Here is an 18,095-nt window from a genome sequence, read left to right as displayed (position 1 = left end):
CCTACTTAAAATTATGCCTAAGAGTTACCCCCAAGAGAACCTCTTCTGTTGCTCAGATGTGGCCTCTCTCTCTCGGCCGACACAGCAAGCAAACTCACTGCCCTCTCCCTCTCTGCGTGGGACATGACTCCCAGGGGTGTGGACCTTCCTGGCAACGTGGGACAGAAATCGTAGAATGAGCTGGAACTCAGCATCAAGGGATTGAGAAAATCTTCTTGACCAAAAGGGGGAAGAGCAAAATGAGAAAAAATAAAGTGTCAGTGGCTGAGAGATTCCAAACAGAGTCAAGAGGTTATACTGGAAGTTATTCTTATGCATTAAATAGATATCACCTGTTTAGTAAAGGTGTAATGGAGAGGCTGGAGGGAACTGCCTGAAAATGTGGAGCCGTGCTCCATTGGCCATGTTTCTTGAAGAAAATTGTACGATGATATGGCTGTCGCAGTGTGACTGTGTGGTTGTGAGAGCCTTGCGTCTGATGCTCCTTTTGTCTACCTTATCGATGGACAAGTAAAACATATGGATTAAAAATAAATAAATAATAGAGGGAACAAATGCTAAAATAAATTTAGTAGATTGAAATGCTGGTGATCGGTGAAGGCGAGGGGTAAGGGATATGGTATGTGTGTATTTTTTTCTGTTTTCTTTTTATTGCTTTTTCTGAATTGATGCAGATGTTCTAACATGATGATGAATACACAGTGAAGTGTGAGTTATTGATTATATAACAAGAATGGAATGATCATATGAGAATGTTTGTGTTTATGTAGTTATGTATCATAAATAAAAAATAAATAAATAAAAAATATACTTTGAAATGTATTGCTTTTTTTGATGTTTTATTTCACGTTAAAATAAATAATCATTTTTTTTTAAAGAGCATATGTATTTTCTTCTGACCAACTTGTTGTTCTTCTACATGTGTGCCAATTTAATTCAAATCACAGTTTTTGAGCACTTACTATGTGGCAACTACTGGATATTCAAGATGACGTCCTTAAGGAGTTTGAGGGCCACGGTGACTCAGCAGGCAAGAATGCTTGCCTGCCATGCCAGAGGACCGGGGTTTGATTCTCGGTGTCTACCTATGTAAAAAAAAAAAAAATTCAACTAATGGTGCTACAATAGCAGGGTACTCACATGGAAAATAATGAAATGTGACCCTGCCATACAGCATACAAAAAAAAAAAGGAGTTTGATCCTTTTCCTCCTTTGCTTTCTAAGACTCTTTTCTAATATCCAAGTGATTTTTCTTTTCCTCTTGCTCCCTTGTCAAGGCAAGTCAATTTTTAAAGGAAATTTTGAATTCAACCAAGCTCCTTCTATTGAGAAAAATTAGTACATGTCTCTGAACATGGGCCTATTGTTTGTTTGGAACCTAGTGTTAATGAGGGCACAATGCTAGTCTTGATTCTTAGATGGACCTATTAGCTGCACTCTCTGTTCCATGGTTTTGGATCACTGCTCTAATGATTGATGCTTGCTAAAAACCAGGTAAGAGGATTCTGTTGATCAAAACACTAGAAATCAGTACAAATTACATCCTTGCCAGGTGTCATTCCTAGAAAAGTAGGAATTTATTATTAAGTTGTGAAGGAATTTGGAGGAGTGGGGCTTGTAAAGGATTTTATTATCTTATTTTTTATATTCGTCATTAATTGGGCAAATCTGAAAGTAGTTTTCTCCATGTGATTTTGTTCCCTTCTTAATATTTTTAGATGCGAGATTGAGCTTTGCTGGCCTTTCTTTCTTGTTCCCAGGATATTATTACTAGTTCTGGCAGCCTTCATTGTCAGTGCTGGCTCAAATGAAGGACTGGTTGCAGGCTTATTTTGGAGACCCACTTCACTGGTTGTTTTAATTGCTCACAGGGATAATTGTTGAGTGGGACTATATAGGATAGTATTTCCCTTGTCACAGGGTTTAGGAATTCTGCCCAGTAATCACTCCTACTCCTGCTATATGAGTGTATCTGAGTGGAAAGATGCGTAAGGCTCCCACTACATTCGTTCTGGGAAGTTTGTGCAGCCATCACGTGTCCTTTCCTCATGGATTTTTTGCTTCTTATGGTCAGAAACAGAGTTTAAAATTAGCTTCTTAATCTTATCCTCTCTCAGATAACCTCCTCAGACTTTTGTTTTCCTCTTTCACAGGGATATTAGAAGAATAGAAGAGATGTGAGTGATAAGTGTATATTTTTGTGTGTGTATTCATAAAACTTCTGTGGCTATTGTATCTGCTTTGGTAAAGGACCATGAAATACTGTTTGCTGGCATTCTGTGGCATGAAACTGTCACCACTTCCTGAGATATTTTGATGAGAAAAATTTCGGGGCAGCATCCATGAGATATCGCCTCAAACTTAAGTATTTCTGTAGTTAGAAGGGAGTTTTCTGTGACACAAAAGTGTATTTTTTGGAAATATTTTATCAAGGAAGATATAACTGATTCACAAGGTAATGAACAAAAATAAATGGTGAAAAAAATGGTGAGCTTACATGGGTCACATTTTAGAACTAGCTTTATAATTGCAATTTTGAAAATTGGAAATCAATGGAGATAAGATAATTTTTTTTTAAAAATTGAGTTTTTCTCACTTCTTGAAATTAAAATTACATCAATTTTAAAAAGCTGTCCAGGCTACATTAATTAAAATGGAACAAAAACAGAAGCTTCTGCTGAGAGAACTTTGGGAATCATCAAAAATAATCTTGACCTCTACTAGATTGATTGCATTAAAGGCCCCAATTCTTGTTCATCCTTCCTAATGTCCATGACCTTTGTCATGGAGCTTTACAGTACTTTCCCACTCTGGGCAGAGCATTCTGCTCCACCCCTAGATTCTGGGATCATTCATTTAACTTACTTTGGCCAATCGGATGTTAGCAACTATAACACAATTAGAGGGTTGTAAAAGCACCTGTGTGTTTTCTATTGCTACTCTTGCCCTTTTCGGTCTCCATGAGAACAAGCCTGGGTTAACTTGCTAGAATTTGAGGGATATGGAGCAAAGTTGAATTACTCTGGCAGTCTTAGCCAAGGCCATCCTAGATCAGCCAAAAGCCAGCCAACCACCAAACTTGTTAGTGAGCTCAGCTAAAACCAGAAGAAATGCTCAGCTGACCTGCAAACTTCTGAACTAGATAAAAGCTTATTTTTTAAAAGCCACTGAGTTATGGGGTTGCAGCATTATTGTGAACATAGGTAATTGATAAACTTCAGACAACTGAAGACTCAATTGGGAGTATGCCACTGATGATCCTGAGTGGCTCCTTGGTGTTTCAATGAGAATATATATATGTAGCACTTTGGTTTCAAGAGATTCCTAGAGCAAGCCATTCAGTGATACTTTTGTGAGATTTGACTTAAAAAGTGGAATATGTTTTTTCCATAGGATGATTTTAGTAGCTTTTAAATTTAGAGATACTTTTTGAAATCAAATGACTGTTGTCTTTTCTAATTTCAAACTGTCTATAAAGTATTGCTATTTCGTTTACTGTTTTTTCATGGTAGATAGGAGTCTGTTTTTTAGTGAATATATAAAAAAAGTAGCTGGCTGAGAATCAGAGTTCTCTGGACAGAGGCAGGGCATCTCTGCACACATCTTCACAGTTACGGCTCTCCATTTATCTGGCGCTGTACTCTGAGAAGGGGTGTTGGATGGGGGACCTGGGCTTGGTTAATTCATCATATTACTTGGAAAGGTCCTTATTATTTTGCACAGCAGTGTGGTCACCTGGCAGTAGGTCATTAGCATTTTAGTCTTCTTTTCCTCACAACAATGCATAACATGCTAATTAGAGGATTCTGAAAGCTAAGTAACCTGTTTTAAAGTCAGACATTTTAATTTGCAGCTTTAATGGCTGTTTTTATAATAACTGGCTTTATTTTGGGGAGTGGGGGCACTTCTCATGTTCCACTAGCAAGGCAGAGTATTACAGAAGCTGACAAAATTAAAGACCTCATAATGCGACCTTTGCCTGGGATAAGAGACTGTTTCATAACAATTTCCTTTTGTTCTTTGTTTAAGCCATTACTCTAAAAGGAGACTCCGATTAATCTAAGTAAATGCATCATTACAGTCCTAATCCACGTCCTTCTGTCAGTGTCTGTTTTAATTAAATAAGAAATGCTAGCAGAAAGATATCACGCACAAAGCTGTGATTGGAGAAAGAAGCACTGGTTGATCAGGGAAAAGATTAAAAAGGGTTTTACTGTTTTGTCCATTTACATAGCTCCAGATGCCACAGTGTTTCAGGTTGACAAGAAAATTTACAAAAGAGTTTAACACATTGCACTCTTATAGAGTATAAATAATGGGGTTTACCAATGAAATTCTAATCATCTAATTTATCACGTTAGACATTCCAAAACAAGTACTAGAAGAGTTGGGGGTGTATCTTTAAACCTTTTATGAAATGTTGTGTTGTATCTGTGAAAGCATACCTGCCAAATTTGCATGACTTTCTTCTCATTTTATGTGAAATTGGTGGTGAAACCTGGCTGTGGAAATACAATCCTTTTTTTGTTCGTTTCTTTTTTAAAGCCTCTTGCAACTTTTACTTTTTTTTTTTTTTTTTTTTAGTGGTTTTCTATTGACAGTATGCTAAGAAGTCAGGAGCTTGGTGATTGTCAATAAAATGTGCATCTAATAGGAGGTTTATAAAGCAAATGAATGTAGTTAATATCCCTACATTGATACATAGAAACTCTTCTTAGCAGTAGAAATGCAGAATTCCCGTGGTGAAGGCTTTCTCAGTATACGGGCCATTATTTGATGTAATGAAAAGAGAAAGTATGCAACAGTGAGATTGTTAATTAATTTAGCTTAACAAGATGAAGATAAATGAAGCAAAGCACAGATTGAATGAAGCAAGAGGTCTTATTTACAATTTAATACATTTTTATATAATGCGAATTTCACTTGGTAAAAAACAAACAGATCCCCTCTCACAAAAAAAGTACACCTCCCGCACCCTCCAGTTCAACACTAAAATCCTACCATGACTTTACTGAAAACATACTGTGGCTCAATATAGAAGACATATTTATGGTGTGTAAACAGTGCTTTTCTACTGGTAAGAATCCTACACTAGTTAACCTTTAACTTCAGCATTTTATTATTCTCGCTATAGAACAGAAATGACCTAGGAATAATTACCTGAAATCGTCTGATTTCTTGTTCTCCAGGTTATCCTGAGACATCTTGCTTCAGTTATTTAATAATCATTCTATTTTAATCTCTTTTACTGAAGGAAAGGGGCTAATTTAAAAGTGAAAAAAAGTTTTTAAATGTAAAAAGCCTTGGGTCTTTTTACATGTGCTTGAATCTGTAGCATTTGTGCAGAATTCTTAAATGAGCATTATTTTTTAAAGTCTCCCTTTCAGAGATTAATGAGCTTTATCCAGTATTTGACCTTTTATCATTCTTGCTTTCTGCTTAGAAGTACTTCCTTCCTTCCTACAGTAGCTAGAAAAGACCGTCTCTTCTTATGTTACTGTAGGCACTGGTAACAGGGCTCTCTACAAATGGTGTTATTATGGTCACTATGTTTTTATCTCCGGGGTCACGAACAAATCCATGCAACTGCTTCTAAGGATTTCAATAAATAGGACTTTTATCCAGACAATCGCCTTTTATGTTACTTTTAAACAAAACTACTAGTCCATCAAGAGTTTCAAAAGAAAACAATTCTACAGAGTGCCGGTATGGCGGCACAGACCAATCATCATGGCACTCATTCTCCAGTCCTTTATTTTTCAAGTCCACAACAATAGGTTGTTGATTCAATGGACAAGACCAGAACAATTAAGTTCTCTGTTTAGCAGCAGTGCAGCATTTTAATGCCCTTCTCTAATAATGGTCTCATTATTGTTATTCTAAGACTGGGCCTCAGGAGGAGGAATATTTGCTGGAGGTACGTCATTATTTTGCAAATTTCGATTAGCTCATCATGTTGTCTGTAGTGTGAAAATCGTAGCTAATTAGGGCAGCCAGTTAGACTACCAGCTTTTGAGCTTATGAGTTAAAAGGTAGCATACTTGATAGCCCAGTGATGTGAAAAAGGTGGTAAAAAGAAGGATTAGAGCAGTTGCCTTAGTAACTCCAACTTCCATCTGTGAGGGAACAATGGACTTGTGTTTCTCCCCCACCTTGGTGCAAAAATTGGTTTTGTTTTGAAAGGACAGGGTTCTTTTTATGACAATCTGGAATTCAGCCCAACTGAGTGTAGTGTTAGTTGTTAAGAGAGATCATTGGGGATAGGAAAGATGAAAGGTCATGGTGAGCTTCAAGGACATGAAAGGTTGTTGTCTCATGTAACAATGGTAGATTGTTTTTTCCCTAATATTTCTAGTTAGTCCCTAAGTCAGGTGGTGGAACAAATACCTACAGTTTAGTCAAGTGAAACAGGAGGCAGGGTGGGGATGTGGGAGGGGAGGAAAGGAGAAAAATGGGGTAAGAGAGAGTTTATACTTTGTTAAAAAATAAAAGGGTAACTACAGTTTGCTTTGATTAAACAAGTCAATATTTCTTTGTCATCATCTTCGAGATTCCAGTGTGATTTGGATGCTTTGCCTCTGTGGGCCATCACATCTCTGGGAAGCTCTCCAATGTGTTAGGAAATGTGATTTAAGCTTTCTTTCTGAACTCCTAGGAGTACCAGTGATGTGGTACTTAACAATAAATTTAGTTGTTGTAGCTTTTTCACATTATTGGTGTTCTTAAAAGGTTTCCCTTCAAATGCACACTGAATAAATTGAATGATAAATATGAAAGAAGTTTGTTCCACCACTCTACAGGGTTTTATCATAAATTCTATGACTTCCATCACAGAAAGTTTACAGGAAACTGTTTAGGTGTTGCTGTAATAGCAACCAATTTTTTTTCTCTATGTACATAAGAAAATGTCACAATTTAAAGTGATATTGGGTTTTGTTTTATATTGACGGTGATAGAAGAGTATTGAATACAGTCTTATTTCTTAAAAACTCTCAAATCCAAAGCATCCTCTCTGGGATTGAAATATTTTTATTTTAGCAAAATGAATAACTTTTATTTCCCTTCCATATCAATATTAGAACATTCAGATGTTGCTGTTGTTTATGGGTGTGTGTATATGTGTGTGCTTTAAGAAACAAGGGGAATATAGGAACACTTTTGTCTTTATAAGCCTGTACACATGTTTTATTTGATGATCTAAGCAACTTTCATATTTCTTCCTCTCTATTGTCTTGAAACAACCCTTGTTTGATTGAAGCTGGACTTGCTTCAGGGGGTTAGGGAGATTTAAAAATTCTCTTTTAATTCTGGGTCTTTGATTTCTTACCTTTTCTAGCCAACTTTATCGTTGTAGCTTTCTTTCCAAGAGCTGAATTCCTTTAATTTATTGTAGACAAATGCAGAGAATCAAAATAATAATGTCATGAAACTTTAGAGCTTAAGGACTTTTGAGATCATCTAATCCAATTCCTTTAAAAGTAAGAAAAATGAGACTAGAAAGTTGATGACTTGCCCAAGGTAACTCAGCTAGTTAGAGGTAGACACAACTTCTGGATAGAATTTGGTATACTGTTTAAATATAAAAACTGAAAGTTAAAGGAAGAAAGAAAAAGTGTTATCCAAGACCTTAAAAAAAGTTAAGTTTGGAGATTTTAGGGGTCAAGGGGAGATGGGATAGATCTAACATCAGGTAAGGACAGACGTTGGAGTTCAGATCAGAGATTTTATATCCATTAAAGCTCCAAATTTAAATAAAATTTTCTGTCAAAATGTAAAAACAAACACATCAAAAAGCCAGCATAACTGGGAAGAGATGTAGCCTATGATGTTAGCACAGAATTCAAAATCAGTGAACCTTTCTTGATCCAGGCATTGCATGAGATACTTTCATATATATTATTATAATTTAGGATTTACTTTTTATTTCCACTGTGATTAGTTAACTATTCTGTTTCTTAGTATTTGCATCTGTAGAAAGGCAGCTGATTTTAATCAACTTTATGAGATATTGCATCAGTAAATGGTAGAAAAATGCAAAATACATTTGAATGTAAATGTGTGTTTTATTCAAATACAGATATACTAAGGCAAATGTGAACCATAATATTTAGATCAACATAAATGCCATTGTTTATTTTGAAATCATTAAAAAATATTTAGAAAATTTTGCATCTATTTAAACATAAAGGAGAAAATAAAACAGTCCATACTTTTACCTATTATTTCATAATAAAGAAATTTACTCTCTATTAATGTTTTGATATATTTCATTTCAGTCTTTATTTATGTGTGTATGAGAAGAAGGAACATGTCTACTTGTTTACTGCTCTCCGGTGCCCAGAACAGTGCCTGGCTCATAGTAGGTACTCAAAAAATAGTTGTTGAAGAAAAAGAATGAAAGAAAAAGAAAAAGAGAAAAAAATAAAGATAATATATTGAAACAAGGAATAAAAAAACACATTACAAAATTGGGATCATACTGTAAACACACTTTTCTATTTTAAAAATCATTCTGTTGGATTTTTCCATGTTAATAGCCTTCAAAAATATGATTTTAAATCATTGTATTATATTCCACCACATTCATGTACCACAATTTATTTTATTGTTAAATTACCAATTTCCAAACTTGCACTATTATAATGCCAAAGTTATTCTTTAGGGGTAACTTCTATTTATTTCCAAAATAGTAAAATGTTAAAAATTGATAAAATCTCATTGATCATCAAACCACATCCTCTCCTTCAAAACTTTGCTTAAATATCATCTTCTCGTCGAGGACTACCTTGACCACCCTATATAAAATTGCAATCCTCCAAACATTCCTGATTTCCTTTATGCTGTCCTATTTGTTTCCATAGACTTCATCAACTTTTAACATGCTGTATAACTTGCCATTATGTTTATTATCCACCTTTCCCACTATAATATAAGCTCTACGATGGCAGGACATTTTGGCATGTTTTTGTTCACTGATATTCTTCAGTGTTTTGAACCACACTTAAAACATAGTAAGTACTCAATAAATATTTATAAGAATAATTTGTTGAAGCAAAATTGGCAGTTTCTACTTTTAAAGTAAAAAATCAATCCTTTTTTCTTCACATGGGCAACTTTCATCAACCAATATGTATACTGGGTAAGGACTTCCATTTTCTCAGTTTTAATATGCACACATCCAGTTAAATAAAATTGTAGCATTTGACTGAATGTTAGGCCAATGTTAGGTAAAGTCTGAATGTTCTGCAACAAATGATCCACGCCTTTGCTGCTTGAAGTCAGCCTAAACTCTTAGCTTTAGGGAGATAGTTCTGAATAAGAAATGCCACCACTATTACTTCAAATGATCCCTTTCCTCATCTGGAAGACCTGCTAAGACCCTTAAAGTTTGGGTCTGACTTATGCAAACTCAGGTTGACCTGATTATTTATTTACATTTGGGGGAGATTTTACCTTATTCTTCCTCTAACTGATGTTGGTCCTGTTCTTGAACTTTTTTGAGGAAAATCATTTCACAAACTCAAGCTTACCAGTATCTTTACCACTTCCCTTTAAAAATAGTATAAATCAGGGCAGGCCATGGTGGCTCAGCAGTAGAGTTCTTGCCTGCCATGCTGGAGGCCTGGGTTCGATTCCCGGTGCCTGCCCATGTAAAAAAAAAATAAAAATAACAGTATAAATCAAACAGACTCCACTTTATGTCCTTTGTGGATAATGTTAATTATAATCTGTTATACATTAGCAATTATATAGCTATAATAATCTGTTACATTTATAAAGAATTTATAGTTTAAAGCTCTTTAATAAACATGATGTTGTTTAATTATCAAAATAACCAGATACACAGGGCTTGGTTTACTATACCCATTTTACAGATGAGACTGAGGCACAGAAAAATTAAGAGGCTAGTTTCCTTAAATCTAGGAAGTGATAGAGAGACTATGAGAAATCCAAATCTTGAGTTCTACTAGTCCAGTGCTGACTTTTATTTTTTTCTTTTAGTCACATTAAACTTCATTCTAGGTTAAATTATCATCATTTTGCTGAGCTTTATGAAGTCCGTGACAATAAAAACAAATGGTTAGAATTTTTACGTTTTAAATTTTATTTTACCCTGTCTACTATTCCAGTTCTCAAGAACTTTCCTTCAGCTGTCCATTTTTTTTTTTCTATAACCATTATCTTCATTTTTACTCTGGATGTGGTTATTTATTTTTTTTGTAGCAATTGTGAAATCATTGGTTGCCATATCTGTCTTTTGACTTTTTATATAGCTGTTTATTTCATATCTCTGGACATGGATGGCTAAGCAAGTCCTTTCATTGTTGCTGGTTTATAGCAGACTGGTAAGGGTCCCCCGGGATGGGTACAACCTTGGATAAACGCTAATAAGGCAGACAAAATATGTTAGCTAAAAGGTTAGACAATAGATAATAAGAAGTGTAGTCCATTATAGAGGAGAATCATAAAACAGCATATTGCTATGTTTCCTAAAACAGACAAAGCAAGAGAAATCTGGGGTAAGTGGTACTTAGAGCTCTAGGCAGTCAGACCACAGTAAGGCCAGAAATAGCAATGGGAAGTTTAAGGATTGATTCCAGTCTCTGAGTAGTCTGCATGTGGAAGGTTACTAAAGCCATGGAAGGGTCATGGTCTTAGAGAGTCTAGTGTACTCAGGTACAGGAACACAGGGTAGAACCCAAGTTTTTTGGTATCAAGGCAAAATGGTCAAAGATTAGCAGCAGGAATGGTCAGTTTCATCTGAATCTTAAGGATTTGTTTTGGAGTCTGTCTTATATGAGGTTAGAAATAGTCCTATAGCAGTGACTCTCAAACTTTTAATGTACTTAAGAATCACCTGGGGTGCTTAGAATTTCTGATGTAGGGCCCACACATCTATATTTTCAACAAACACCTCAGATAATTCTGTGTGAATTCAGTCACATTTGGAGAAAATTGCCATAAAGCATGAGATGGCACTTTTACATAATAGGGCTACAGCTTTTGAGATAGGAAGTACTTAGAGTTTGAAAGTTAGGCCTTTTCACTAAGAAAAAAATGTATTTCTTATGTCCAAAACTGAGTTACATTGATCTGCATGTAAGAAAACAGTAAATATGGGCTGGCATGTACTGGGCTGGTATGTTGTAAGCCTATTCAGTTTTTCTCTTCGTGCATCTTGTTTCTTTAGGCTTGTGTTTATGAGTGTTTTTGAAATATCTAACATGAAGATCTATATCTTTAGTTAAAAAAGGTAATATTGATTGTTCTTCTGTGGGGTAGAAACTGTCCCACATTTTTACCTTTCATTTGTTATCTGTATGATCAAATTTCCCCCTTTCCTTTCCATTTTACACATTGATCAGCATGAGTTGGGCAGCGTGCTGTAATGTTAAGGGTTAACCAGAAGAGAATTACAAATGACCTATCTAGAAAGTTGATTATTAATCCAGCTGGAGAAGAAATATCCTTTTACTTAGCAAGAATGAGTATCCAAAGAGCTGATTATATTGTTCAGGCAGTGGGGTGGAATGGCAAAGTTTGGTAAGTAAGACAAAACTTGGAATTAATCTTTTGTATCCAATTTTTAAAAACGAGTAGAATGTTGATAAATTTAAACAATTAACTCTAACATGAATTTACCAGCTGCCGGAACAAATCTAAAAGGTTTCAAATTGCATTCATTAATGAGATTCCTCCATAGGCTATCTGTAGAAGTTAACTGAAAAGTATTTACATAAATAGATAAATATATTTAATTTTGAATATTTATAAAAACACATGATTAGATTTGTGAATAAGAACAAGGAAGCGAGCACAGAGGAGTGATTACTAAAACAATCTAAGTCCAAACATCAAGTAATATAAACTGAAGAATCTCGAGTGTCAGACTCTTTTTATTTTCCCCCACAAGAGCAAGTTCTGGGTTCTTGGGTATTAACATATAATTTAAAGTATAATATTCACATAAGGATTCAGTGAGATATTTTTCAGACTTCTAGGTAACAAAGACTGTCATAAGTTCAGATATTTTCAGGGTCCCAGTACTCATTTCATCTTGATGTTTAATTTAAGGACCTTTCTAAAAGACAGCTTTTATTGTATTTGTGAATTGAAAGGAAGGAGAAATGAGAGGATCTGTTCTATTTGTACAAAGAAAATTAAGTGAAAAGATTTGATTTTAATAATGTTCTTCTATCAAAGACTGCTTTTCTGTTGTAGACGACATTTTGATGTCAATATTCAATTCTATAAGATTGGCTTTTGCATGAATTATTTGATATTACAAAAATGAGCCTTTTAAACATAGTGTGAGCTATACTGAATAATATTGCAGCTTATTATAATCATAAATCATTTGAATGTAGCATTGTTGTTCTTAGAAGTTTATAAATTTATAAAACTAGTGTCAAATTGGAATTATGCACCATCAAATACGAGCTTTATTTCTTTTCTTTAATGGGATTTCTATAGTGATATTAAAAAGGCCTTGAATTAACATTTTATTATTTAATGTGTAAATGAGCACTGAAAAGTGTGTTTTCCAAAAACTATAAATTCAATGCTGAAAATATGTCATATGTGTGTGTATGCATATTTGTGAATAGGTATAGTATATATGTGTTCAAACTACCAGAGCACCATTTGGACCTATAAACTCAGCTTTTATTTTTATAGTTTTAATATTCTGGTCCATAGTTATGGCTGGGACAGTAGACTATGGTAACTGAAATAATAAAAAATAATAGTTAACATTTGTGAGCTCTTATGTACTAAATGCTGTGTTAAATGTGTTATCTCATTTAATTCTCAGATTAATTCTGTGGTTGTAGGAAAGCTATGAAAATTATAGTGTATGCTAAAAGAAAAAAATAAACTAATTAAAGAGTTCCGAACATTGGATGCTAAACATCTAAAAAATAAAGGTCCAGGAAATATGTAAGAACAGAAATCCTAATTTCTGTGTGCTTGTTTTTCTCAAAATTCAGATTTCATGTGAGCCTGGGGGAAAAAAGGGGGTAAGGAAATGAACCATGAATTCTTAGCGTTTATTAATTCTTTAAAAAAATATAAAAGGTTTAGTCATACAAAAATGTATAAAGAATGTTCTAATAAATATCTAGGTATTTATAAGAAATAAAACATTAACAATATGGTTGAAATCCTCTGTGAGACCTTTCCAAATCATATATCTCCTGTGCTTCATGACAGAAGTAACCACTATTGAATTTGTTGTTTATCATTCCCATGTTTTTCTTAATACTTACACTTAAATTCCACATTCACTGTATAATAGGGAAAATCCCACTTTTTGTGTGATTCAAGAGAAAACCCTTTCCTGGTTTCCTATTACACTTTAATTAAAAAAGTACCTTAACATAATCAGCAAAGCCTGCATAAATCTGAAAAACCTGCATAATCTGGCCCCTGTATTGCCAGGCTCAGCTCTTGACTTTCTCCCCATTATTCTTTTTTGATCCGGCTACTATACTGGTCTACTCTCATTTTTTTGACCCTTCAAGTTCTTTACTGCTCCAAGATCTACACATAATGCTGTCTTCTCAATTAGAATGTTCTCTCCCCACGCTTCATCAGAATGATTCCTCCTTACCCTCAGGTACCAGTTCAAATGTCATCTCTTCAGAGAACTTTCCCTAATTCTTCCATTTCAAATCTTGTCTGCCTGCAAAGATCTTGTTGCTTATCCTTTATTTCATAGCAATTATTGCAAATTGAAGTTATGTATTTATTTGTGTGATTATTTGCTTAATGTTTGTCCCTCCTCTGGACTAGCTTGTTTTCTTCTCTGATGTTTTCCCTAGCATCTTGCACATAGTTTTGAACATTACAGGCATTCAATAAATATTTATTGTCATTATCAGGGAGAGGAATGTAGTAAATGAAAAAGGAGAAAAGGGAATTCGAGAGAAAGAAAGTGCATAAAAATGGAATCTATGGGTTGATACAGATATTCTGTTTAGATAAAAAAAATTAATGCAACCTGATGCTAGCAAATATTGGGGGTGAAGGAGGTGGTAGGGACCTTTTGGTTTCTTACACTTCTTACCATAGAACATTTGATGGTCTTTTTTTCTTTTTCTCTTTCATTGTTACTTTTTGTTTTGCTGCATAATATTTCAATTTTGTGTCCTCATTTTGGGGAATCTGCATTCTTAAATGCAGGGACTGAGCTTTCAAGTTCTATAACTTAAAGATCAGCTCTGTGGCTATAACTCTAATGTGAAAACACTACAAAGGTCTTTAAAAAATTCAGGATACACAGCTGAGGAAATATCCCTGGTGCTTTTGCATAGGAAGTCTTGAGGCCACTTAAGAAATTTTCAAGGTGGAAACCTATACCTAAAACATTTGCAGTGATGACAGAGGCTATAATAGTGCTAGCAGTTTGATTTTTTTTTCCCCAGGAGAATATGGAAAAGGTAATAAAAAAGGAAAAAAAAAGTGAAGTCTGTCTGAGAAGAGTGCCAGGGTTTTCAACATGTCAATATACTATCTGATACTCTATGTAAACCTTTACTGGCATTTGTAATTAAAGCCCTGGCTAACAGATTATGCTGAAATTTCGCAGATTTTTTGTTGGTGACAGGGGAAATGAAGATTAAAATATTGTAAAGAGATTTTATTAAAATATCTTGGTATCACAAGGTGTGGATTGTTAATATTGCTTCATTTCTGATCATAGAACATGCCATAATCATTAATAATTTATTTTTTACTTACTATTTCACTTTATACTTTTAAAATAAACTTTTTCATATATTATCTCATACAATTATTACAACCCTGTGAAGTAAAGTAAAGCTTTTATTTTCTTTATTTCAGTTAGGAAAACTTGGACAGAAGTCAGACAGGAGACAGGATGATATATATAATATATTATGTTTACATATATTATATATATAAAATTCCTAATGGCAGCATTTTAGGAAAGACTAACATTTATTCCATTCTCACTCTCCAGAAAAAGTATAGATGAAAGATGCAACCAGGTTTTTCCAAGGACCAGGATGAGTTAGGTAAATGTCCTTTATTAAGTTTTCTATGCTTAAAAATTTCATATTTTCTTATTTTCCTAACATTGCAAAGTCATTACCAGTTCCAACAACTGGAACTGCGATGATTAGATGCATATAATTAACAGAAACATATTGCTAAGCTTATTACAAGTTAAGGATTATTGGATGAAGGAGGAAGTCCTTGCCTGATTTCTTAGAGGTCCCTAAATAAGGAGAAACCAGTATGAATGTAAAAGGAATGAAATACCATACTTTGAAGTAAATGTATTGTGGTACAAGCAAAACCATGTGATAAAGCATAGAGTTCAAGCCTCTTGGGTAGAAACCCAAGTCACATGAGCTGACTATCTCCCACATCCTCATTTTATCATACCCAATATGTTTGTATAACTTACTAAATCTTTAATCCTTAACTTGAAGACTGTCGAAGGTAGTGCCTTTAGTAGTGTCTCTTTCTTTGATTGCTCTTTAGTGATTGACTTGTTGAGGAAAATGTTACTGTGAATTCTTTCATGTGTTGATGAAACATCAGTTTGTTTCTACTATATATCAGACACAATAGGGATAAAATGAAAGGATACAATTTCTAATATCAGAATCTTACAGATTTGGGCAAGACAGTCAAAAACTAATACAGAAAAAGTGTGATAGGAGCTTAGGTAAATCAGAGATAGTAGCAACTAATTTTGCCTAGGGTAGTCATGGAAGTTTATAATAGAATAGGTGATAGTTGAGATGAAACCTGAAAAGTTTACTAATATTTCATTGAGCAGACACAGTGAAATATTTCACAGTAATATTTCATTGAGCTGTCACATTTTAGGCAGAGGAATAGGATGTGTAAAGGTATGGAGCAATGAGAAAAGCATGATATAATTCAATCCTTTATTAAAGCATTGCAAGAAATCCTCATTATCAGAGGACAATTGGTAGTAAGAAAAGGCCACTTTAAATTAATCCACATAAAATTGAGTGGGAATAATAACTATAAACTCTGGAGAAATTTAAAACAATACAAAACAAATTATGTGAAGTCACTGGGGCGCAATCAAAAGCAGGCAGAATCTTGAGATGATATTCTTCAAGATTTCTAGTCTGAGGAGAAGTCCCAGTCTGTGCCTGGCAAGGCTAATAAAACTCTGATAGAAAAATCAACAGTCTTTCTGGACTGGAGAACCAGGTTGACATAGTTTGGGGCAACCACAGTTGCTGAAAGTGAGGCAGATACCCTAGAAAGGAAAGAGCCATAGAAGGCGAGTTCAAATTCTATGTATAAACTTTGCCCAAATCTCTGACTGATCCCCAGATCATGCATAATCAGGAAAGGTTTCAAGTAACTTGATTAAGATTAAAAAGAACAAAACAGATATTTGCTGTTGCCCACAGCAGATGAAACAAAGCGTCGTGTTTGGATCTAAGCAGGTAAACTTCTTGCTTGCACATCACGCTTGACCCTGCCCCAATTAAATAGGAAAAAAAAGAAAAGGGGAAAAAAGCAGCACTCTTTAGAAGACTATATAAGAACCCAGTCTCCACAACATAACAGTCACAGTGTGCAAGATATAATCTAAAAATTGCCCAACATATGAAAAACTGCAAAAATGTGAAAAAATAGGGTAGTATAGCAGAGAAATGGAAATTATAAAAAGATCCAATGGTAACTTAAAACTGAAAAATACGATATCTGAGAAAAGAAAATCACTGGAATAGCTAAGCAGCAGAATAGAGATGACAGAGGAAAAGTTCAGTGAAATTGAAAATAGATCAACAGAAATTATCCAATTTAAAAAATAGAAAAAAGAAAAAATGAACAAAGACTTGGGGATCTGTGGGATGATATTAAGAGGTCTAACGTGAGTCTAAAAGAAAAAGAGAAGAGATAAGGACATAAAAATATTTGGAGAAATAATGGCCCTAAATTTGGTGAAAGATAAAAATTCTTAGATTCAAGAAGTTAAGCAAACCTCAAGCAAATAAATTGAAAGAAAACCACACCTAGATGCATTATAATCAAATAACTGAAAAAAGAAGATGAAAAGAAAATTAATATATTCCATAAGAGGAACAACTTGTCAAATTTTGGCTGATTTCTCATTAGAAACAAAAAAAGGCCAGATGACAATGGAACAATATCTTTATTGTGTGGAAATAATAATAATAAAAACAAATTGCTAAGCAAAATGCCAGTAAAAATATCTTTGGGAATAAAGTTGAATATAGACATTTTCAGATAAAAGAAAACTGAGCAATTTCTTCACCAGCAGATCTCTACTATGAGAAATGTTAAAGTAAGTTTTTTAGGATGAAGGGAAATACCAGAAGAAAACTCAGATCTTCACGAAGGTATAAAGTGAATAAGAAATGGTAAATATATGAGTAAATGTAAAAAAAAACCCTCAATTTCTTTAATATATATATATATATGAAACAGCTAAAACAAAAAAAATTACAACGTTTTTTGTTGAGTTAACAGTATATATAGATGTATTATGTATGACAACTATAGCTTAAAGAATGGGGACAATAAATGTACCAATAAATTTGTTCCACTGAATGTGGTACAATATTAAATCTAAGTAAACTATGAAGAGTTAAAGATGTATATTGTAACTTGTTGAGCCACCGTACAACAGTGCAAAGGGATATACGTAAAAAGCCAAAACATAATCAAAAGGGAATTCTTGAAATTATTTATGTAATTCAAAAGAAAGCAAGAAGGAGTAATAGCAAGACAACACTAGAGAGAACAAATAGAAAATAGTAAAATGGTAGACCTAAATCAAACAACATCAGTAATTACCTTAAATGTTAAAGAATTAAATTCTTCAATTAAAAGCTAGAGATTGTCATAATGGATAAGAAAGCAAGTGCCAACTATATGTTATCTACAAGAGACACATTGTAAGTATTAATACACAGGCTAAAAGTAAATGGAGAGACAAAGATAAACAATGAAACAGTAAGCCCAAGAAAGTAGCTATATTATCATATAAAATATTTTTCAAGACCAAAAGTGCTATCAGAGATAAAGAGGGTTGTTTCATAATAATAAAGGGC

The 18,095-nt window shown here is 34.0% G+C and overlaps 1 protein-coding gene across 36 annotated transcripts in view; it reads left to right on the top strand.

Annotated features, from left to right (window-relative positions):
- Positions 1-18,095, top strand: part of SOX6 (SRY-box transcription factor 6) — a 602,540-nt gene that overhangs the window by 179,657 nt on the left and 404,788 nt on the right. For 4 of the 36 annotated variants that reach the window (XM_077114080.1, XM_077114090.1, XM_077114119.1 and 1 more), the window contains exons 1-2: positions 4,679-5,917; positions 8,277-8,363. The exons of 6 other annotated variants lie outside the window; for them this stretch is intronic. In XM_077114080.1, coding sequence (XP_076970195.1) covers positions 5,844-5,917; positions 8,277-8,363 — 161 coding nt within the window. In that variant the 5' untranslated portion in view covers positions 4,679-5,843. Of the gene's footprint in view, positions 1-974; positions 1,495-2,153; positions 2,178-4,676; positions 6,327-8,276; positions 8,364-11,441; positions 11,545-18,095 lie in introns of those variants that run through there. 26 more of the 36 variants (XM_077114081.1, XM_077114079.1, XM_077114087.1 and 23 more) reach the window with 23 other exon arrangements.

This window comes from Tamandua tetradactyla, chromosome 8 (genome assembly GCF_023851605.1).
Source record: "Tamandua tetradactyla isolate mTamTet1 chromosome 8, mTamTet1.pri, whole genome shotgun sequence".
NCBI classification, from domain to species: domain Eukaryota; kingdom Metazoa; phylum Chordata; class Mammalia; order Pilosa; family Myrmecophagidae; genus Tamandua; species Tamandua tetradactyla.
Note: the sequence above shows the minus strand (reverse complement) of the source record. Positions and strands in the feature narration are given on the sequence as shown.